This window comes from Urocitellus parryii, chromosome 3 (genome assembly GCF_045843805.1).
Source record: "Urocitellus parryii isolate mUroPar1 chromosome 3, mUroPar1.hap1, whole genome shotgun sequence".
NCBI classification, from domain to species: Eukaryota; Metazoa; Chordata; class Mammalia; order Rodentia; family Sciuridae; genus Urocitellus; species Urocitellus parryii.
Window position 1 is genome coordinate 54,299,864 of NC_135533.1, and position 25,724 is coordinate 54,325,587.

Here is a 25,724-nt window from a genome sequence, read left to right on the forward strand (position 1 = left end):
GTTCTAGCATGGTATATTTTTCACATATCTATATAAAATTATGTAAATACTCTTTAATTTTATACCTGTAGATTTATCAAAGGAAAATTATTTTGTATATATGTATTTTTGTAGCACTGTCAGATTTCCATTCAAGTCAGAACTTTCACAATGCTTTGCAGTGTCTTTATACCACTGCTTTGAATCTCATAATTTATACAGGTCATGCTAATATTTCTCCATTTTAAAAAATTCAGTTGTACAGCAAATGTGTTGTTTTATTAAATTTGTTATAAGCTTTCTGATACATGCTTGCTGTGGGTCCTTTTTATAGTGGTCTGAATAGAAAACTGCTACATGAGAATCTTTTAACAAAACCCCAGTGATGAGACTTCTCTGCACAGATTTTATGACTGCTCCTCCAGCTTTTTAAAATATCTAACCTACTATCCAGATTGACACAATTCTCCTAATGTCATATGTGTAACTATAATTAGCTTTTGAGGCAAATCCTTATTTTCCCCTTCTTACTATGAAAAATGTATAGGCTAATGTGGGCTATAAAATGACAAAGCAAGGTAAAAAGAGAGACCATGATGGATAGATAGCCAATTTTTCCTGGCCTCAATGGGAAGAAAACAAGTGGTAGGAAAAGGGATGACTCTTTTCTTTTTTCACTGCTGGTCATTGCAACTGAAAGGGCAGAATAACATCTTTCGAGCTCAATTCCACTGGAGAATGAGATTCAGTACCCAGGCTTCTTTCTCACTGGCATTGTTCCAAACATCTTGTCAATGGGAAAAGCTGTCTCAATTGTTTTAGATTTATCTTTCAACATTTATTGTCAAAATACTCTTTCATCCTTTGTTAACAGTGTCTTAATACTGAGAGGGTTTGTTTACTGGATGTAAGCCCAAATAGAGAAAAGCATAATAAAGGTTATTTACATAGCTGATCTTAAATCAAACTATAATATCAGTACTCTTTACAGTGTTTCTTAAACAGTTTGAATCATGAACATCTCATAGTTTTATGCACCTTGTGGATTTTATGGGAAAAAAATATATACACATGTATGTGTGCCCTACAAACCTCAGAATAAGATCTTTTCCTTGATATAAGGTATAGACTAGAAATTGAAAACAGGAGTCTATTTAAGTGATCATTTGACTTGAGCAGGGGACAAACGCTTTATATAGGGCTGTGGCTGAAGGCTACAGTATCTTCCCAGGAACTGATGCCCTCCACATTCTTGCCAACCAAGATCACAGGGAACAGGCACAGGTGCTTCAGTTGTCAGGCCCATATCACCATACATTCAACCTTTATATCCTGAAATGTTTCTTTTCTTCTAGGTCTCTAAGGTGGATATGCTTTGAGTAGTGGGAACATGTGGTCCTGGGCCTCTACTTAGTAAGCAGTAGAATTTATTTACTAGTACAGAAATCTGATCCCTGATTTAGGATGAGGATAGGAGATCATGATGCAAGATAGAAATAAAATTATGTAAACTAGAGGAAGATTGAAGGAGAAAATACAATTGGGAGACAGAACCACCTTGAGGAGACACAAATACATTATTGAAATTAAAAAGTTTGAAGCTATACATGTTGAGCAGTTTGTCTTATAATTAAACATTTGATAAATATTTGTAATAAGTTGCCACTTAGAAACATAAATAAAATGCTTTAAACAAAAGTCTGACTATTCACTGTATGAACAAGAATAGAAGAGGAATAATTAATTCACTTTTTTTGGTACTTCCTCCTGAATTTCACCTTGTTGAAACTGATCTGCTCCCCTTATTGTGTTCTACCAGCATATTTTCTGACTCTGTGATTTTACAACTCCACTCTTCAGGCTGCTCAGGCTGACAAATCTGTCAGGAATCCTATTGACTATGTAAACATACAATCAATTAATTCTCAAAATAACCCTTACAGGTAGACACTATGATTATGCTGACTTTGTAACAAAGTAAAACAAGGCTCAACAAGGATACAAAAACTAGTCTAAGGTATATAGTTGCAGAAACCTGTCCAGAAATCCAACTTCAGAGCCCAGATTTTTAATTAGGAAATATTACTTCCCAAAGGAAATTCAGACCTGTCTAAAAATTAATCTATTTCAAAGCAGGACATTTTTTAAGGTAAAAAAAAAAAAAAATCCTTCCACTATGAGAAAATCTTAGGGATGACTATCAAGGACAATTCCAAGACAAGTTAAATTGTGAGCCCCTAAGGGGCAGGGACTGTATCTTTTTTGTTCATTACTACATATCCACATCTAATACCTATTAGGTGCTTAATTTTTATGCATGTTTATTTATATACATATATGTATCCTTCCACAAGTCACCCAGTTCTTAATGCCGACAATGCTACCACCATCATCTCTTGTGTAAAGTATTAGAACACCCTTCTGACTGGTCTCTGCCAGATTCTCCACTCTTTTAGTCAGGAGGCTACAATGGCTTCTCAAATCTATCGGAGCAGAGTCAAAGCCTACAAGGCCTATTATTTCCCTATACCATTATTACCTCTGACTCCCCCCGCCCCCCCACACACACATAAAACTGGCTATTAAACTCAAGGTCTTTCTTGTACATGCTAAGACAGTGCTCTACCACTGGCCTAAAACCCCAGTCTTTGACCTCCTAGTATCTCATTTATTCTACTCCAGACTCCTTGCTTCTCCTCAAATATGCAAGGTGCAATCTCATTTCAGGCCTTTACAAACTGCGCACTATGCTTCAAAAACTCTGACCTACGGGGCTGGGGATGTGGCTCAAGCGGTAGCGCGCTCGCCTGGCATGCGTGCGGCCCGGGTTCGATCCTCAGCACCACATACCAACAAAGATGTTGTGTCGGCCGAGAACTAAAAAATAAATATTAAAAAAATTCTCTCTCTCTCTCTAAAAAAAAAAAAACAAAAAAACAAACTCTGACCTACATTATCTGACTTTCACTCAATATTTTTCATCAAATGTCACTTTTTCAATGAGTTCTACCTAGTCCATTTTACTTAAAATCACAAACACCTAGTCCAATTACCCTTTTTCTTTTTTGCATAAGATTTTACCACATGGTCTACAATCTAATGTTTATAAATCACTTTGTCTCTTTTAAAGATTGTGCATCCCACCTATCTGGAGCAGGGTCAAATTCTTTATTAAGGCCTTTCCATCACTGAAAAATACTTTGATAATGCTTAAAATAACACTTGTGTTACAAGTTTAAAACTTTACTTAGTGCTTACTTAGCACTATGTCTAGTGCATAAATATTTGAATGAATCTTCATATTCCACAATAGGAACTCAGTATATAATTATTGAATAGAGGTTATGAAATTTACATTTGGCATGGATTAAGATGCTTACCAACTGAGCATGTCTATTTAAATGTCAGATCTAAAAAATGATTAGTCATACAAGTCAGTTTTAACAAGACTTATCAGAAGCTCACTGGGCAAGTGATTGAAGGTATCTCTGCCTTTATTTGTAATATTAGTTTGTTTCCCCACAGGATATCATACCTGTGTAACTGAAAGTGACTAAAATTTTTTTTAAAATAAAAGATTTTAAACAAGGAAGAAAGTAAAATGGAGCAGGAAATTTCCAATCTGAAGGCAAAAGGACAATTTAACAGAAAATGTGCCGCAGTCCAGCTGGGCACAATAACCAGGTGGTGAAAAGCGACTTGAAGGTTGAAATGGGAACTGCTTTATTGCGGGGAAACTCAGCAGGAACTGAGCGGGAACTCAAGGTAGCGGGCACCCAAGGTAGCAGGAGCCACTTTATTACAAAACAGCAGAGGTACAAATACCTGATTACACACAGCTTGACTCAATTAGCATCATCCAGTTACAGCAATCAGCCAATAAGGAATCTCCACCAACTTAATGGCTCAGTGGCGTTGCCTCACAAACCACTCCTCCTGGCAAACTGCCAGGCGCCATCTTGACTTGATTTGTGGTCCCCAACAAAAATGGGCTTGAATTCAATATGACAGGGCTTACAACTACTTAAAATAGAAATGATAGATATTCTTGGGTCATAGAAAATATTTTGTAATGAGTTATTTTTTAAAAAGATGATCCTGAACAATGTGAGAACCAAACCCATTACTTACTTTTCAATACTATGATTTTTGTAAAGCCTAAAAATTCATAATTTTTAAAGATGGGGAAATTAAGCTTTAATACAAGTGTTATTTTAAGCAATCACCCTTAGAGTATTTTTCGACGATGGAAAATCCAAGGTGCATGAATCAAAACAAGGTGTTTGAAAAGCCAAGAAAATTCTTATTAGTAGTACTACCTAACATTTCATCTGGCATAATTCCCATTCCTCTTTCAGCTTAGTGTATCATCTAAACACTGCTTTACTAGAGTGTGCATTTATTGTAGTAAGTAAATTCTGCTTGGTTTCTAGGCCATACTCATACAATACAGACAAATTACTTACAAAAAGTAAATTCCCTTCAATCCGGCTATAATGTTTGAATATGATTATGTCAAATTTCATTTAACATTGATCTACTGATTTGATGGCTAATCTGAGAAGTATATTTTTTAGATATTTGTGTTTTTTCATGTACTTATAAGACTATTTTTAAAAATTCATGAAAGACAGCAGTGTAGGTCTTTTTCAAAAAGATACTCTCCCAGAATATCATTCAGAACAAAACTTTAAAGCAGTTCTATATATTTCATAAATAGCCACTTATTTTTGAGTTTTTAAATTAGGCTCAAATCTCTTTTCTACTTATATTTTGGCTAGATATGATTAGTAATTACACAATTTTGAATAAAATGGATAGTTTCTTAAGGTCTTTGCAACAGATTGTTCCCCAAATACTATACTGTACAAACATGCACCAAAGAAATATAACAATTTGTTGGTTTTAATCTTTAAAAAAGTGAACCTAATTTTGCTGTGGAAAGTTATAACATAAACATCGAAAATTTTGTATTCTCCCAAGCATGTCATCATTAGGTAAAAACTCATCTAGGCAAAATAGTATTTATGCTTCCATTTTATTGTTTTTAAGAATTAAACTGCCACCTCAGTAGTCTTAAGAGCAATATAATGAAACATACATACATTTAGACTTATGTCCATCATAGCTTCAAAGGCTTCCCTGAAATAAGGCTGGGATTCACATCTTTTTCCTTAAGAAAAGAAACACTAACAGTAATTTTGTTTTCCTTCTACCCACCCACCCTCATTCAAACAATGAACTGATGAATTCAAGTCTAACACCATTTAAAATTTTTGTCCGCTACAAGACATTCATCTGATCTGCCTCCCTGCATATTTATTAAACATAACTGAAAAATAAATCATTTTTAAAAGCCTATAAGAATTATTAATGTGGAATTTCACCATGATAATATTTTTTTTTATCCAAAACACAAAGTGGTTTCTTGCCACATTCAATGCTAGTGAATTTCAATAAGCGCAGGAGAGCTTTTCATAAATAGTTGAAAAGCTCTAAAGTGAATTTGGCTATTTTTCTAATTATAAGAAACAAAGAACGGTTGGGATTTAAACAGTAATATTTTAACAGCTCCTAAACAGGGGCATGAAAAGGAATCAAGTTTGCACCAGTCCAAGTACCTACAGTAATATGATAGAAGCACTCACCACCATTTCACACTATTTCACTCCCATGCTTCTAAAAACAAGAATTTCTCACTAGAAATAGTGCATTAACAAACTAGACTTTCAAACTGCTAAGTGTGAAAAACCACTTGCTTAAGAAAAAAGTGTATTACTTATTTTCAGCCAAAGTTGAAATGGCCATTTGTATTATTTCTAAATTCTGCTCTAAGTTCAAAAATGATTTTGCATCTGATTATCCAAGAATTGTGTTTTGCCTATTCCTGACGGAATCAAATGGTAAATTAGCAATCAGTTTATCCTTTGTCAAAAAGAAATGTTCTAAATTTATATACTATACAAACTATCTAATAAATGATATCTGCATTCTACACATCATGTTTATGTTATGCACCATTTTGGGGGGGAGGAAAAACTTCACAGGGTTTATTCAAAGGATATACAATAATATCCTAAGAAGATTGATTTATACATATGAGATCTGTATAAACTGTAAGTGGTCATCTCAGCTGGACTGTAACAAGCCCCTATAATGCAAAAGCTGACTCTAAAGGCACCTTATAAAGCACTGAAATTCACAATTTAGTCATTACTTTTCTCTTCTCCAATACAAAATTATCTGGTAGTCTTTACTGTTGACTCCATGCTAAAATATTCCAAGTTTAGACTGTTTTACCAACCAAAGGGAAAGGAAATAGTTTTTAAATTTCAAGTTAGAGGAAAACCCCTTATTACACAGCAATGAAACCTGAGCAAATGCTAGTTTGTGATTACAAGAAAACATCCTTCATTAATACATTATTTAAATTCCTCTACAACATTCAAATTGTAGTTTAAAATCCAATAAACGAGAATCCACATAAGCACAGAATTAAGCTACCATGAAACGAGGATTTATATAAAGTCTATTTAGCCCTAAATATTTAGCTTAAGACAATGAACAGAGTAGAACACACTTCATCTAAATAACACCATTTAAACAGTTCTATAAAATAATGTTACTTAAGATTAATAAGTGTGGTGCATCATGTGATTCCAACCATTCACTAAAAAAGCATTAATAAGTAACAGTATCCCCCCACCAGCTTGGAGCCTACAGTGTTGAATCCTTTGGCCATATCTTTTCAAATAATTAGAATATTTTTTAATATTACAAACATAAATATATCTTAGTATTGGAATTCCAATGTATTTTGGTGCTCCTGAGGCTGCCTAAACATAAAAAGGCATCCAAGTGAAGTGTATTACATACTTACGATATCGCAAAATTTCAGTGCCTAAAATGTGAAATAATTCTCTATCATTTAACAGTCTGCCCTTATAGCAAATTCTAGCAAATTTTTACTTCTAGGATTTTATTGTAACTTTGGGAAATTAGTGGTAAAACATATGGTTTTATAAAACAGTATGTGGCTGCACTTAAATTCACATAAAAATAGCATTTTTACAACCATATTGAAATTTAATCCTTTTACACAGGTTAACAAAAATGTATCACAAGAAAAACTAAACATTGGGTTTAACAAAAGCAATACTTTTGAAAGTGGAACAATGAAAATTTTTTTTTCAAAAAAAATTTTTTTCTTACAAATGGTCTCTTCTGGGTCAATTTACCACCTAGGGAACAAAGTTGTTAAAATATAGCTGTGCTCAACTGAGCAACTCATCTGCACTATAGCATAGTACTTGAAATCAATCCTAAGGTCAAGATTTAAAACCATTTTAGAGACAAGACCCTACGTGTTTTTTATAGTCACCTCAGAGGTACTTTTCCTTCCCCAAACAGTCAAAGCTTAATTAAAAGATTGACTACACGTTAAGTTTTTTTTCCTCATCATATCTTCAGTTCAAAATACTATTATCATTGGTAATAAGGTCTGTATCTTGTCTGATCTGGATGATGTGGTCCAGGAAGTGGGGTTTGAGAAGGCGGACCCTGCATTCGTGGAGGAGGAGGTGGCCCTCTTGGTGCAGGCCATATACCAGGACTCATTCCCCCTGGTTGTGTAAATGGAGGGCTCAGAGTTCCTTGATCTTCAGTAAATTGGGGTAAAGAATTTGGATTATAATGGTGAGGAGGGGGAGCAGTTACAGGTGGACCACCATGTTGAGGTGGGGGAGGTCCTGGAGGAGGATGATTCATATAAGGTGGCATCTGGGCAATAATATGTCCAGGGGGAGGGGTTATTGGTGGTGGAGCAGAGGTCATTGGTGGAGGTGGAGCTTGGCTATACACCAAGTGAGGAGTACCTGCAGCCTGGGGAGGATGTGGCATTGGATGGCTTATTGGTGGTGGAGGAGGTGGGGGTGGTGCATAATGTTGTTGTGGAGGCATAATATGATGAGGGTGCGATACCACTGGTTGACCCTGATATTCAGGATGATGGTGAGCAGGTGCTGGGGCAGGAGGTGGTGGTTCTCTAGCACCTGAATTTGAGTCATCCTGAATAGGGACAGTTATTAAATTGCTGTGTTTTCTTGTTGAAATGCGAAAGGTTTCCTGACTGACCGAGCGAGGTGGAGGTGGAGCCATGGACAATTCTGCTGGAGGAGCACGAATATCCTCATGTGGCTGATTATAGTGCTCATGAGGCACATGTTGCAAAGGAGGTGGTGGCATCATGATGTGCTGCTTTGGCGGAATATGACTCATATGGTGCTTGTCTGGTGGCATTATAAAACGATCAGGGATGTCGGTTGGTGGTGGGGCAATAGGAGGATGAACATTTTCAAGTGAAGCACGGGTAACAGGTTTTCCAGCTCTCATATGGCGATGGTTGATATGAGCCTGTAAGTCTCTCTGAGACAAATACGTTCTCTTGCACCCTTGAACAATGCTACACATGAAGAGAGAACCTCGTGTACACTGTTCAATTCGCTGCACAGGATCACTACAGCTAAATTAGAAGGGAAAAAATTTGATTTACTAAAAAGGTAAAAATAATGCACTTATTTTTAAAAATATACCTACTTTTAAAATGTTACATAAACAGCAAAAGTGTACATTAAAAGTTATAGTTATTCTAAGTAACTTTAATCTCCCCTACCTTGTTTCTAATCATCATTTCTGTCAACCTCGAACTCTTCGTGGTATTACCAGAATATATCTTAAAAGGAGACCTTATACTTTCCAACACCTTGAACTGATTTTATAAGTGGCTTTTTATTCATTTGTAAAAATAATAATAATAATAATCATCCAGAAAGAACTAAGCCAAGGACCTGTCACAACCAAAGGAATTCAGACCTTGAATTACTGAGCAGTATTTGCTGAGCAAATACTACTAAATGAAGAACAGTAAGTGGGAGATGCTGCAAGGACAATAACAACGGGTAAGATCATCCTAACCATTAGTGTTCTTAACATTAAATATAAAAAAACTTAAATTTAAACCTTGAATATCAGGGTCCCTTTAGGAAAGGAATTTTTTTGAATTGGGAAGTCATTGACCCATTTTGAATGTTTCCTCATTTGTCAAGTGAAATTAAATTATGTACTCTAACTCACAATGTTGTTATATCTATTTCACCTTAAAAGAGTGTTCTTAAGATCAAATAATGAAAGTGACAGTATTTAATCACCGGTTAAGTGATATTGTTTAGATACAAGCTGATAACAATGACTATGTGTGTCAACTGTCATTCTTATTAAATATATATTTTTTTGGTACTAGGGGTTGAACCTGGGGTACTTTACCCACTGAGCTACATCCCCAGACCTTTCTAGTTTTTTGAGATACTAAGATGATGAAGCTGGTCTCAAGTTTGTGATTCTCCTGCCTCAGCCCCCATAATCACTGGGATTACAGGTGTATGCCAATAAGTTAGGTTAAATGGCTCTATACTCTTGAAGTTGAGTTCTATTTCTCCATCCTGCTATAAGGCTGGCAATTCCTGTTGATACTAAAATGCTTCCTTTGAGTGACTATATAACACACTTCTAATTTTTCATTATAAACTCAGAAACATCCCTACATTAAGAGGATGTGAGACACTTTCTCTGGGTGATGCCTAACAGCAGTAATATATAATGTTTATATTAACTCTGGTTGTCATTTCTTCACTTCCTGATCTGGGTATATTAATCCAGATAGGCTTATGTCCTAAAATAGCTAAGGACAGCACAGGTGAGGTGCTTACTAGAATTATACTTAATGCCTTGAAAACCAAATTTCCTGTTAAACATTATCACTGGAACCCTTATGTAAAAGAGGAAACTTCTTAATGTCCTTTACATACTGTTTTATCACATATGAAACCCTTTATCCAAAGGAAGCAATCTAAATTTACTACATAACTTAATGTACACGGGGTTGAAAAATTAGGCATTAGAGAAAATAACCAAAACAAGCAATATAAGCTTCTAATTTCATAACTCTCCTGAATTACAATTTTACAGAATACTGTTTTAACCCCCAGTACAAATTTTATAATGTTACTTCAAGCCAAGAAAATCAGTTGTCATTGGGTTCTCAATGAATCATTCCTTTCTCAGTAATGCCAATTTCCTACACCAAAAAGGGAATCAATCACCCCATGCAATCATTCATAGCTTTGTTAGCAACCAATACTACAAGCCTTGGAGTGCTTCAAATAGAGGTTATAAGGAATCTAAGAAGCCTAAGGCTGGGACTGGAGTTGTAGCTCAGTTGAGCGCTTGATTAGCATGTGTGACGCACTGGGTTCAATCCGCAGAACCACATAAAAATAAAAATAAATAAAGACGTTGTGCTCCATATACAACTTACAATCAATCAATCAATCACCTAAGGCTGTTCCAAGGAAGTTTCTATTAATCTTTCTCAAGCCTGCCTTATGAGGGGTTCTAAACTGATATAAAAATTCCTACTTTATTCTCAATTCTTTTAAACTATCCCAAAATGGACCTACCTCTTCATAACTTGTTTGGGTCTATGTCACAACTGTGTTTAATTCGTTTCCTCATTTGTTAAATGAAGTTATATAATAATCATATTTGAATAGCTTATATATACATAGTGCTTCGTTCTATCAATCAATCAGTCTTTGATGAATCCTAAAAATAATCTAGGAAGGTCAGTATAATTACCAGTTCCATTTTATAGATAAAAAATAGCTTATGTCACATAGCCAATAAATGGCTGAACAGGGATTTGAATTTAAGAATTCTAATACCAGGAGTCTCTGTTCTTAATCACTAACCCATACACTACCTCTCTAGTGAGGAAGAGGGAAAGAACAACCAAAAGAAAACGAAAGACTGACTATCCCAAAATGGACTTAGTTCTTCATAACTTGTTTTAAGACTATGAAAAGCAAACAAAAAAATAATTGCTTCTGGTTTAGAATACTAATTCTCTGATGACACAGAGATTTTATCATGTGGGTCAGTTTAAGTTGACCGATGGTGGCTGCCCATCATCTTGAAAAGGCTAAAGCCAACTCTGGGCTCACAAAGATTAGCCATGTCTACATATTTGATATTTTTGCCTGGTTTACAGCACACCCTGACCTTTAACCCTTTATAAATCATTACACCACAAACTTTACCAATTAAAAAAGTAAAAATGACCTTATCTTACCCTGGACACATCTTATCTCCTTTTTTTTCATGTAAAATAGCACAGTCATAGCAAAAAACATGCTTGCATGGAATCTGTAAACAAAGACATTATAGTTAAGCACACTGGAACAACTTAAAATATTTCCGTAAAAAAAACAATAAGCATAGTGATCTATATCTAGAAAGCATATGAAAACTGTTCAAATGAACATTTAATAAGTACTAACCATATAAAAGCAATAGTTAACACTCTTTTTAATCACAAAGGCTTTGAGAATGTGTTAAAACTTTGATCCCTTTTTTAATAATGTATATATACACATACATCTGTTTACATTTTCTAGATGTGTAAGTCCTATAAATTTCTAACACAGTCCCTGCTGGTTAAAAGCTCCTGAAAACCACTGTAAACACATTTTATCTTATCTTGTTTCTCCTGAAACTATTCCAAAGTAATAAATAACAATTATATTAAATTTGTTGTATTCCCTTCATTAAAATTTCACTTATGGGGCTAGCATTGTGCCTCAGTGGTAGAGCACTTGCCTAGCACACATAAGGCACTGGGTTCAAACCCCAGCACCACATTTAAAAAAGAAAAAAAAAAAAAAAAAAAGATTAAACAACAAAATAAAGGTATTAAAAAAAAGATTCACTATGATGGAAACATTTCATGCTCTTAAAAATTAAAGAAACAAAACTTTGCTTACATATTTCATACTTAAATGTTACAAACATAGTTATTAAAGAATGAAAAACTCTTGTCTACTTAAATTTTTCAGAATTCTATCTCTACACAAATGCTTACATTCACAAAAACAGAATTTAAGTTAATTACACTTACCATTCGTCCATAGATTTTAATAGGCAATCCACATTTGTCACAGAAATGAACTGGTGTATCATCCTTTTCACCTAAGATGTTGATCTGTTGAAATGATATAATTAAAATTTTCTTCTTATGCAATTCTAAAAATTTTAGAATTCACAGTGGTATGGTTAGAATTTTATAAACATTGTTATAACAATTAGAAATAGAGGTTTATTAGTTTAATCCTCACATATTACCCACCATTAGTTTGTTTTTCTTCTTAAATAGTGGTTATTGATCTTATTTGACTTCAATGAACATCACCTCAAATTACTTTTGAAAATAACAGAAACCTGGCATTAATAAGCAAATGATTTGTGTATGATGAAAAAGTCACGGATATTAAAAATTCATAACATTCTTCACATATTATGCATTTCAATTATTTAATACTTAATAATTTATTTTTAATTATACCTTAAAGTCCCAAAAAAGGTGTCCAGGAAATCTTCGCTGATTTCCAAACAGTTCGCCCCCTTTACAGTCATACCGCTCTTCTTCATTATAATCAAATCCTTCTGAGGAAAAAAGAACGTTACCCATTTACTTTTCAAATCTTAAATCAAAATAGGCCTATTTACTAAAAAGTCCATCTTATGTCTTTCAAAGTTCTTCTAAAAATAAGGTAATTAAGACTAGTTTAAAACACCAGGTAAAAATGATCACATAGTCCATCCTATTACTTTATAATTGACTGCAGAATACTCAATAATTCAACATACAAGATTAGTGGCAGAGCTAGGCATGGTGCAACACACCTGTAATTCCAGCTACCAGGGAGGCTGAAACAGAATAAGTTCAAGGCTAACTCCAACAACCTAGCAAGACCCTCAAAAGGACTAAGGATGTAAATAAGTGGTAGAGTGCCCCTGGGTTCCATCTTGTGTATGGGGGGGGGCCCACAGGGCAGGGGTGTAATTAACAGCAAAATCAATCTCGACTCCCATTCAAGTGCTCTTATCAATTATAACCATCATGCTTGCTGCATAATATTTTAAGATATCATATTTATTCTAATATCTACAAAAGTAGATACTAGGCTGCAAGAAACTGATTTTATTGCCAAAAGAACATAATGAAAAAGAGCAAATTCTGAAGATTTTCTATGACAAGATTTTTCTTTGTTTTTTTATTTTTTAATTTGTTTTAATTAATTGCACATGACAGTACAATGATCTTAACATATCACACATTTGAATCAGATGGAATATAATTTCTCATTTTTCTGAGTGTACAGGTTGCAGAATTATATTGGTCATGCAGTCACGTAAGATTTCTCTTCTGAAGATTTTCTTAGGAATCCTTCTTACCCACACACTGGGCATGACTTTAGAATCAACATATTCATACTTCATCCTTTCAATTAAAACCTCTCCCTGGTTAATCACCCAAATAGCAGGAGCTGTATGATTATTATCTATAAACTTGAGACTTGAGACAATAAAAAGATCAAATAGTCTCACCTTCTCTCGCCTAATTAAAAAGTTGAGATAGCATTCCTCTCAATCCTTTCATCTCATACAAAAGCACAGAAAACCAATGAATAGTCTGATGGAAATTCTAGGTAGAATCCAATTTCCTAAAGTAAAGCTGAGAAGACAAATATATCCCTCCTTCAAAGCTTCTCATGATTCTTTTAGCCCTGGAACTGGTAAACAAAGTAGCCAAAACACTTTTAATCTTACCCACATAGCTAAATACCAGCACCTATGGACAGATGGATGGACAGGCGCACACACACATGTGCGCGCGCACACACAGTGACGCAAGAGTTTTGTGAATACTCCAATATACTATTTAATTACCTCTAACACAAATGTATAGTTCAAAGTCAGGGTTTTCTTATCATTTATACCCAAGCTCTTGGATGGCCATTTACACCTCATAAAAGCTGGGGTCATTTAAAATTCAAAATAAAGAAAATCTTTGCTGGAAACCCAGAAAATTACCAAGATGAATGACCAACGAAATGAGAAATATATAAAAATTTTTCAGAGTGGCTTAACCAGTAATCCTATCATTAAATTATATATCTGTGCAGATAATATACTGGCACCCAAAACTCACTATTTTGATCAATGACTTAGGGGGAAAAATAATTTCTTAAGAATACCAAATAAGTGAACCTAAATATCCAATAATTACCTTCAACCTAAGTTAATACTATTAAGAGAGACTTGTAACAATAATTCCCTCTAGAAAGAGCTGTAGGATTGAGGTTGAGTGAGGCCATACCTAAGAGGAAACATGAGCGCATTTTTTTTTTTTTTGCATTGTTTGGACTATTATTAAGACAGAGCTATTGTACATCATGTTTAGTTTAAAATATTACTTAACAAAAAAAGGGGGGAAGGGGAGCCTATATAGTAGAGTAGCTGCCCTAGGCTGTAACTATTGTGATTTTTCATTGATTTTAATGGTGCTAGGATTCCAACCTAGGACCTTGAATATGCTAAATATGTTCTACCATTTAACCAAACCCCAGCTTTAACACCACGATTTACCATGTTTCAACTTCAAGTAGACTTCTTTAGGCAGAAGAGAAACCCTATGGTAAAAGGAACCATTTTATAAGGTAACTAAAGCAGACTGATACTTTAAAAAATAATAATAATAATATACAGTCAGATTGCTAGAATACAATAGAAAATCTAGAAATATACCTACTTTAAGAACTTTAACATATGTTAATGGCAAGATTCCTAGTCAGCAAAAAAAAAAAAATATATATATATATATATATAGACTAGTAAATGGTTGGCAAAATGGCTAGCTGCTATGGAGAAAAATAAGTAAGACCTCACTTTCTGTTAGGCTTTTCATTTGCTTGTTTTTAATAAACTAGCACAGAGAATGGTGACACACATCTATAATCAGAGCAATTTGTGAGGCTTAAGTTTGAGGCTAACCTGAGCCATTTAGCAACGCCCTAAGCAACTTAGTGAGATCCTCTCTCAAAATTAAAAAAAAAAAAACAAAAAAAACACAAGTGGGGGGGCCCTAGGGATATTGCTTATGGTAAAGTGCCCTGGGTTCAATCCTGGTACCAAAAAAATTAAAATAACAACAACATCAACAACCACAACTAAACTCATATCCATAAATGTCCCAAACAGGGGTTAGCAAACTTTTTCTGTAAAAACCCAGACAATAAATATTTTAGAGTTTGTGGGCCATATTGTCTCTATCACAAATACTCAGCTCTGCCATTATAGCGGAAAGCAAAACAGCCACCAATAAAACTTACATGAACAATCATGGTTGTGTTGTAAACTTTATTTATAAAAACAGGGCCAGATTTGGCCCACTGGCCAGTTTACTGACCTCCACTAAATAGTAAAATAGGAAAACTTATATTCATGGAATAAGGAATTCCATTTAAAGAATCTCTTAAAACCCAAAAGTCCTAAGAGCAAGACTAATTATCTGGCTACAGAGTCTTCAAGATCTTTACAAATAAAAATTTTATTCATGGGCTGGGGATGTGGCTCAAGCGGTAGCGCGCTCGCCTGGCATGCGTGCGGCCCGGGTTCGATCCTCAGCACCACATACCAACAAAGGTGTTGTGTCCTCCAAGAACTAAAATAAATAAATAAATAAAATTCTCTCTCTCTCTCTCCCTCCCTCTCCTCTCTCTAAAAAAAAAAAAAAAAAATTTTATTCAAATAAAATTCAAAAGACAAGTGGAGAATACAGACAATATATAACAAATGGCTAATTGCATTAATTTATAAAAATTGGAGAAAAGACTGCCAAACAGAAAAACTGGAAAAGAATATGAATGGGAAAAAACCTAGGCAAAAGAAATGACCAATACTATGAAAAGATATACTATGAAAAGATATATATAAAATATAAAACCTTACATATAATGAAAGAAATATATATGAAAAGAAAAAAAATAAGTTAATAATACCAGAAATCGATGTGTGGGAATATAAGCTAATGTACCTTTGTGAAAAGCAATTTGACAATATCTGACAAATTCTAAAATGTACATTATCATCAAGTTTTTAAATGTCCAAAGTTTTTGCAAAGTATAAATTTTACAAAATAATCATATTAAGCCATATACACAAGGATATTTGCTGTACTATTATTAGAGGAAAAAAACTTGCTAAATAAATTATGGTATATCATAAATGAAATATCCAAACCTATTTCTTTTTTCTATTTTTGGTACCAAGAATTGAACCCAGGGGCACTTTACCACTAAGCCATATCCCCAGCCCTTTCATATATTTATTTAGAAACAGGGTCTTGATGAGTTGCTTAGGGCCTCACTAAATTGTTGAGGCTAGCTTTGAACTTACATTCCTCCTGCCTCTGCCTCCTGAGCCACTGTCCAAACCAATTTTTTTTTAATTATGTACATCTGAATGTACTGATAAGGCAAAATTTCAAATGCACTTTACATGAAAAACTACCTAGGAAAAAACTGTACTTCTGTACAAAAGTCTTAGTAAGATTATCTTTGGAAAGAAGGATTATAGAGGGAGCTATTTTACTTATGCTATGCTTTCTGGAATACCATTTAGGTTTATTTTTAAAGGGGAAACTTATAAAGGGAGAAAAAAATATAAAATACATCAAAATGAAATAAAAAGGCTGAAAAGAGCATGTAAGATTAAAGTAGCCATAAGTAAATAAGATCACAGACGTATGGTGCAATGAGATAAACAAAAAGACTATTGAACATATTAGTTTAAACAAATTACCTTCATCACCAGGTGGAGCCTTTGCAGGCATCCTGTTTATAGTCCTTTGAGTTCGAGGTGCAGGTTTGGCTTTGTTTGCTTGTTTGGAGATGAGTTTTATAGGAATTCGTCTGCGAACATCAAGACCACCCAATGATCCAGAACTATTAGTGCCTTGTAACTCATTGTCTATGTTAGAGGAAAAAAAAAAATTTAATTTCTTTCAGTTTTTCTTTTTGAAGATTATTTCATCTCAAGTATTAAAACAACATAACCAACATTATCAAGGGTTAACAATATTAGTCCTGATTTTAAATATTACACTAACACAAATTTACTGCTAATTTTCTTTATTTTAGATAAACTTTTAAAGCAACGCTTTTTGAGACATGAAACCCTATTAGAAACTGACAAAGCTATAGTACTTTTATCTCTCTTAGAGAAGTGAACAATAAAAATTTTCACTAATTCCACAGTTTACAGAAAAATAAAAAACTTCATGAACCCAAGATAAGAACCTCTGTCTTAAACTATAAGAATTTCTTAGAGGTAAATGAGAACACTGATACAACATATCAAAATCTCTGGGACACTATGAAGGCAGTACTAAGAGGAAAGTTTATTGCATGGAGTTCATTCCTTAAAAGAAGAAAAAGTCAACAAATAAATAACATAACAATACACCTCAAAGCCCTAGAAAAAAGAACAACAAATCAACACCCAAAACAGTAGAAAATAGGAAATAATTAAAATTAGAGCTGAAATCAATGAAATTGAAATAATTGAAAAAAACTGACAAAACAAAAACTTGGTTCTTTGAAACAAATAAATAAAATTGATAAACCCTTAGCCATGCTAATGAAGAGAAGGAGAGAGAAAACTCAAATTACTAAAATTTGTGATGAAAAAGGAAATATCACAATAGAAACTACAGAAATACAGAAAATAATTAGAAATTATTTTGAAATTTATACTCCAATAAAATACAAAATATCAAAGACAAATTTCTAGAATCATATGATTTTCCTAAACTGAATAAGGACAATATACACAAGTTAAACAGATCAATTTCAAGCAATGAAATAGAAGACGCCATCAGAAGCCTATCAACCAAGAAAAGCCCAGGTCCAGATGGATACACAGCTGAGTTCTACAAGACCTTCAAAGAAGAACTAAAACCAACACTCCTCAAATTATTCTATGACACAGAAAAAGAGGGAACACTTCCAAACTCATTCAATGAGGCCAGTATCAAAGGCCTGATTCCAAAACCAGACAAAGACACATCAAAAAAAGAAAATTTCAGACCGATATCTCTAATAAACATAGATGCAAAAATTCTTAGTAAAATTCTGGCAAATCAAATACAAAAACATATTAAAAAGATAGTGCACCATGATTAAGTGGGGTTTATCCAAGGGATACAAGGTTGATTCAACATATAGAAATCAATAAATGTAATTCATCACATCAATATATCTAAAGAATCATATGATCATCTCAAGAGATGCAGAAAAAGCATTTGACAAATACAGTACCCCTTTATGTTCAAAACATTAGAAAAACTAGAGATAAGAGGACCATATCTCAACATTGTAAAAGCTATCTATGCTAAGCCCCAGGCGAACATCATTCTAAATGGAGAAAAATTGAAAGCATTCCTTCTAAAAACTGGAACAAGTCAGGGATGCCCTCTTTCACCACTTCTATTTAACATAGTTCTTGAAAACCTAGCCAGAGCAATTATACAGATGGAAGAAATTAAAGGGATATGGATGGGAAAAGAAGAACTCAAACTATCACTATTTGCTGATGACATGATTCTATACCTAGAGGATCCAAAAAATTCCACCAGAATACCTCTAGAACTAATAAATGAATTCAGCAAAGTAGCAAGATATAAAAATCAACACCAATAAATCAAAGGCATTCCTGTATAGTGACAAAGCCTCTGAAAGAGAAACTAGGAAAATTACCCCATTTACAATAGCCTCAAAAAAAAAAAAACCCTAAAATACGTGGGAATCAACTTAACAAAAGAGGTGAAAGGCCTCTACAATGAAAACTACAGAACACTAAAGAAAGAAATTGAAGAAGACCTTAGAAGATAGAAATATCTCCCTTGTTCTTGGATAGGCAGAATTAATATTGTCAAAATGACCATTACCAAAAGTACTATACAGATTTAATGCAATTCCAATTGAAATCCCAATACATTTCTCATAGAAAAAGAAGTCATGAAATTCATCTGGAAAAATAAGAGACCCAGAATAGCCAAAGGAATCCTTAGCAAGAAGAATGAAGCAGGTGGCATCACTATACCAGACCTTAAACTATACTACAGAGTAATAGTAACAAAAAAGGCATGGTATTGGCACCAAAATAGACTTGTAGAACAATGGTACAGAATACAGGACACAGAGACAAACCCACATAAATACAGTTATCTCACACTAGAAAAAGGTGCCAAAAACTTATATTGAAGAAAAGATAGCCTCTTCAACAGATAGTGCTGGGAAAACTGAAAATCCACATGCAGCAAAATGAAAATAAACCCCTCTCACCACACACAAAACTCAACTCAAAATGCATCAAGGACCTAGGAATTAGTACAGAGACCCTGCGCCTAACAGAAGAAAAAGTAGGCCCAAGTCTTTATCATGTTGGATTAGGCCCAGACTTCCTTAACAAGACTCCTATAGCACAAGAAATAAAATCCAAAAACAATAAATGGGCTGAATTCAAATTGAAAAGCTTCCTCTCAGCAAAAGAAACAATCAGTGAGGTGAAGAGAGAGCCTACAAAATGGGAGCAAATTTTTAGCACACACACATCAGATAGAGCACTAATCTCTAGAATATATAAGGAACTCAAAAAACTTAACACCCCAAAAATAATAATAATAATAATCCAATCAATAAATGGGCTAAGGAGCTGAACAGACACTTCTCAGAAGATGATATGCAATCAATCAACAAATATATGATAAAATGTTCAACATCTCTAGCAATTAGAGAAATGCAAATCAAAACTACTCTAAGATTTCATCTAACTCCAGTCAGAATGGCACCTATTAAGAATTTAAACAACAATAAATGTTGACAAGAATGTGGAAAAAAAGGCATACTCATACATTACTGGTGGGATTGCAAATTGGTCCAATCTGGAAAGCAGTATGGAGACTCCTTAGAAAACTTGGAATGGAACTACCAATTGACCCAGCTATCCCATTCCTTGGTTTATACCCAAAGGACTTAAAAACAGCATACTATAGTGACACAACCACACCAATGTTTATAGCAGCACAATTCACAAAAGCTAAATTGTGGAACCAACCTAGATGCCCTTCAATAGATGGATAAATAAACTGTGGTATATATACACAATGGAATATTACTCAGCATTAAGAGAGAATAAAGTCATGTCATTTGCTGCTAAATGGATGGAGTTGGAGAAGATATATCATGTCAAATGTTTTCTCTGCTATGTGGATGCTGATCCATAATGGGGGTGGGGGGGAGCATGGAAGGAATAGAGGAACTTTGATTAGGACAAAGGGAGGGAAGGAAAGGGAGGGGGACTGGGGGTAGGAAAGATGATGGAATGAGATGGACATTATTACCCTAAGTACATGTATGAAGACACAAATGGTGTGACTCTACTTTGTGTACAACCAGAGATATGAAAAATTGTGCTCTATGTGTACTATGAATTCAAATGCATTCTGCTGTCATGTAAAACAAATTAAATATTTTTTTTAAAAAAGTAACTATGAGAATTTAAAAAAAAATTAAAAAGGAAAAGAAACAAAGCCATCCCTATCTCCTGTCAAGCTTGCCACGTAGACAGTCAATAAAGTTGCTAAGTTTACATTAGGGTAACCAATAAAACTGAAAAAAAAAAAAATAACCCTGATGAAGGCAAAATTAAATAATGCATCTGAAAATGAAGTCAGTTTTAAAGAGATTATTTCCTTCAGCCTAAAATGGTTCTTCTAAAAAGGGTTGAGCGATAAAGTAAAAATTTATTATACCCTGTAATAACAGAAACATGCAATAATTTGTACTACAACATTTCTAGAGATACACTGAGTTATTCTTAGCACTGTATTGGAAAATTATAATCTAGGAGGATGCAAGGTTTCTAACTCCATCTAAGTCTAAACAAATGACACCTCTGCTTGTTATCATCTATGAAACAAATTAACTTATGATCCATTATTATTTCATAGAACCAACTCATGTAGAGCTTAAAGAGTTACCTTTGTTCAAGTAAATGAAAAGATATTATAACACAGAAAATAATCAACTTTACCTAGAGTCAAAAGGAAAATGCTCTAAAATGAGAAATACAAAGAAACAAAAATTTTAAATTATGTTTTAAACATAAGTTATTGAACAAAGTTGTATAACTGCCCCTGCAAACAATATTACAATCAAAACAAATAAATAAACTGTCCATATTAATTATGAGTAAAGACAAAAGTAGTAACAGTACCAATGACCTCCAAGGCTGTATTACATGTATACTTTTTGTGTTAAAATAGGTCCTGAATGATTATTTTGAATTTTTTCAGTCTACTTTCTACTTTTTTAACAGGTAATCTTGTAGGGGGATATGAAAAAGGGATTACATGGTTAGTTAAACTCTTGAATTAGAATAAATTCAACTTTTCCAACTTTGTCAATTTTCAACATTTCACTAAATGAACTAACAAGCTGATTAATGTATTTCATTCATTTTCAATGCATTTGCTTATTTATGTCAATAAATAAAGCAATGCAACAGCCAAAAGGCAGATATTTCTTTTTTTTTTTTAAATAGAGAGTGAGAGAGGAGAGAGAGGGGAGAGGGAGAGAGAGAGAGAGAGAGAGAGAGAGAGAGAGAATTTTTAATATTTATTTTTTAGTTCTCGGTGGACACAACATCTTTGTTTGTATGTGGTGCTGAGGATCGAACTCGGGCCGCACGCATGCCAGGCTGGCGCACTATCACTTGAGCCACATCCCCAGCCCAAAAGGCAGATATTTCTAAATAACATTTTTCTTAAAAAGTATTCCTGACTTTACAATTATTAAAAAAGAGCTAATATTGTCTTTCAGCTATCAAAAGTATTCTTAAGGGTTTTACCTTTGTGAATGAAAATACCAACACTTCATTACAAGTTCTTTTCACACCACCCTGAACACGTGAGGTCTCTTATTGTTGATCACATAGCCAGCTTGCCATGTGCAAGAGCCTGCTGCCCCTTAAAACTTTGCTGTTTGCTTCACAAATTTCAAGTTATAAAGTAGAACACTTCACAGTGACAACAATCTGGGATTGTTTGAGGAACTTTTTTGGGGGGTTGTATCTTTTTAAAATTAAGGATCAAAACATACAATACAATTTCCTTTTGAATATAATATCTAAACATACTGTCCATAGTAACAAAGTCCTTGGATATTACTCAAAGAGAAAACTAAGGATAACTGGCCATTTATGGTGAATTCACCTTACAAGAAACAGCACTTTTTATTATGTAGCTTAAAAAGGTTTAGGATTTTTATCTTGAATAAAAGGAACAAAGAAATATTTTACAAAATTTAGGTTACATTACAAAGGTGCTAATTCAACAATGCATATGAGCGACCAAAGAATGAATCAAGTGTTAACTGTTTCATGAAAAATTTTTTCTCCTTAAAACACTTCATTTTACATTTCAATTTTACACATGACCATATATACAATGGGTCATTTTTGCACTAATATTCAAGGGTTTCACCAATTTTTCCAAAGAGATCCTTTGATATTAAAATCATTCTCAAGATGCCTATTCTGTCATGATGTCTTCAATTAACTAGCTAACAGCATTTCCTCATTTGTCAATGGCTTATTTGTGATTGTCATCAAATTCATGTTTATGAACTTTGAAATCTGAAACTTCCACAAAAGTTTCTTCCTCAGTGTATAGCAACTGGTACTGTCTTCTGATATGAAACATTAAGGAGAAGGTCTCACAAAGAAATTAACTTTTATTTCCCATGCAACCTTTTAACTTAAAAGTTTAAAATTAGGATAATAAAAGCCTCTTACACACCCATCCATTTTCAGATTTCCTAATATAACAACTTCTAAACTGTAAAAGGGACTTCACTCCCAGTTCCGATAACAGGATAAAGGAGAAACTAAAATTCCACATTTGTTACCCTACCCTCAAGACTCCAGAGTTTCAACTCTATATATTTTCCAAACTCTGGAATTCCTTAAAGCCTGGTTCTAGGCCCTCTTCTTTTCTATATGCCTCTCACTAAATGATCTCTCCCATGCTCATGCTTTAAAGAGATCAACTATAAGGTATTAACTCCCAAATATATATTTTTGGTTCATATCTTTCCTCTGAGCTCCATTTGGTATCGCCCATCCTATATCAATATACATCTCATACCCAGCAGTCCAAAACCAAATTCTTGTTCCCAAATTCCTAACTTTCACTGAAACCAGAAGCCCAGGCATTTCTCTCCCATACCCCCAAATCAATTCATTAGAAGGTGCTTGAGCTCTACCACCAAAACATTTATTGCATCTGCCCTTTCTCGCCCCTCATCCCACCTCTCTCCACCTTTTGTTGTCGTAGTGGTGGTGGAGCAGGGGATTCAAACCAGAGCCTTGTAAACTGCATGTTAGGCAAGTACTCCATCACTTCATTTTCACTAAACCAAGCCTCCCTTCTGGTCTACTACAATGACCTCCTAAATTGTCTATTTTCTATTATTCTTGACTTCCACAAAACAGTCCATTATATATGTAAGACTATGTTCCTTCTTTTACTTCTATTCAGAGACTTCATATTCACTCAAACTAAAATTAAACTCTTTAATGTTCCTTTCAAAGTCCTGAAGGTGGTGACTTAGACTTACTCTGCAACCTCAACTTAGGGCTCTTTTTCCCTTGCCAACTAGGCCACAACCAACTGGCATTCTCTCCATTTTCCTATCCTGGAGTCTTTGAACTTGCTGAAAATGTTCCTTCTGTTTTATTTCATGGCTAGATTCTTCTTATACATGAGTCTCAACTACTAACCTTTCCCAGAAGACCTTCCCTGCCCATTCTCTCTGAAACTTCCTACTCCACAGCATTTGTTTTCCTTGAAGGCATTCACCACAATCTGTAATAATCTGTAAACGAGTTTTATATATATATGGGGGTGGGGGGGGAATGAGAATGTGTGTGACTGTCTGTCTTCCCCAGCAGTATGTAATGTCCACGAGGAAAAGAACCCAGTTCTATTGTTAACCCTTCCGTCATTCCATCTTCAAGCCTGCAAGTATCTAGACATATCCGGCATAAATAAACATGTATGTACACACACTCAATAAATATGTAGCTGATGATTGAGAACATTCAGACCAATGCTTAAGAAAAAGTCTATTCCCCCTACGTGTACTATGATCGATGTAACTGAAGCACTTACTAACTTCAAGTGCCTCATTCAACATCCAAGAACCACAAGAAAGCGCGAAGCACATAACACCTAACAAGAGGTGGAGCTACCCTTGGCGAAAGGGATGAGAATGTCTTGATCTTTTGTGTTCCTATATAAGTGGCCTCAACTGATGATCAGAAAAGACCACAGCCGAAGCATAGGCATGCTTTGGGCTTAGGTAGAAATTTCTAGCTGCTCTGTTTATGAATTGGAAAACTATATCCGACTCCCTTCTGTAACCTCTAGTCCATGATGGACCGAAGAGACAAACAAGAAATAACTGCAGCACCCGCCTAAAGCTGAGAGCAGGAAGTCTTCAACTAACTACCAGAGCAAGGAGACTTCAATCACCGCTGGTATCCACCCACCAGTACCCCATAACCTAGGGCAGAGCAACTGGGTTGAGTTTAAATAAATAAAAAGATACGGCGCTCTCCCCTTGCCAGGAAGCCTACGCCACCCACTGTCCCAGCTGGGAGCTCAGCAAAACCAGACACAGAAGCGGTTGTTGCCGGCACCGAGGATGGAGGTACCGCACCGGAGGGTAGGCCGAGAAGCAGCAGGCCCTGCGGGGCACGGGAAGAGGGTCTATGAGATTTCTTCCTCACCGCCACACCCCAGTGCTGTGGGGCAAGCGTAACCCCTTTTGCCAGCTGGACGACCAGTCCCAGACTAGCCAAGGGGGCATGAAACTGGGACCCCCACTGCCTCCGCCTCCTTACCAGTGTGATCCATGATTCGGCTCGCAGGGCACAGTGGGAGCGGAAGTCAACCGAGCCGAAGTCGCAACGAGCGCGTGCGCGCTACCTTCCGGAGCCCAGAAGACGGAAGTGTGGCCGGTTTGCCCCACTTTGCCCTGCGAGAGCTCCCTTCTCGCGCCTCCACCACCCTTCTCTGATGAGAGAGTCAGGCATAGTCCAGGCAGAGGCAAGCGGAGCCAGGAGCTTCGGTATTGAGATTGTTAAGGCTTCCCGTTTGCCTCAAGAGGAAGTAGCCTTTAGCGTGGGAAGGGACTAGATGGGGCCAGGGGGTTGGGGGGCGGCGGCGGCCGGAGAGCGGTAGTAGCTAGAGGAATAAGCTTGCGGCGGCTAAGGCAGACGCCCGCCCACGCGGAGCGTTGCCTTGTGGGACTTGTAGTGTCCTGGAGCCGGCTGGCTTAGCGCGCATGCTCGGTCGTTGGGGTGGCCCCACCCCAGCGGGCGGAGTAACGGTTTGGAATTCCCCCCGGGTCCGCGAGGGCTGCTTTCCTCCTCCTGGTCTAGGGAAGGTGTAAACAGCGCGCTCCTGCAGGCGTCCTCCAGTGGGAGGTTGCCCAGGGAATCGCTGAGCTGGGGGAAGCTCCCGGCTAGAGGGAAGCTCTGTGCTTATAGTCTAAATTTCGCTTTGTCCTGACGGGCTGCCTAGACCCACGCAGAGCAGACAGTTCCCCGGTTCCCACCTCCGAAGTTCCTCTAACAGTTGAAACACGTTTACAGTGCTTGACTACCATTCATTATCTAGGGAAACTCCGGCGGCGCTTCGAACCCTCCGGACGCTTAAAGGACTG

At 35.6% G+C, this 25,724-nt stretch overlaps 1 protein-coding gene across 2 annotated transcripts; it reads right to left on the bottom strand.

Annotated features, from left to right (window-relative positions):
• Positions 1–4,979: 4,979 nt before the first annotated feature.
• On the bottom strand, positions 4,980–25,214 carry Cbll1 (Cbl proto-oncogene like 1). Of its 2 annotated transcripts, none has more exons than XM_026395790.2 (6): positions 24,901–25,214; positions 16,735–16,902; positions 12,434–12,531; positions 11,990–12,073; positions 11,165–11,238; positions 4,980–8,500 (listed from the first exon to the last, which is right to left on the bottom strand). In XM_026395790.2, exons 1-6 carry the CDS (start codon positions 24,911–24,913, stop codon positions 7,465–7,467), a joined length of 1,473 nt encoding a protein of 490 aa, XP_026251575.1. In that variant the 5' UTR covers positions 24,914–25,214; the 3' UTR covers positions 4,980–7,464. The 2 variants fall into 2 exon arrangements, with proteins under 2 accessions (XP_026251575.1, XP_026251574.1); XM_026395789.2 differs by having other exon boundaries at positions 12,434–12,534; positions 24,901–25,213.
• Between the last annotated feature and the right edge of the window lie 510 nt (positions 25,215–25,724).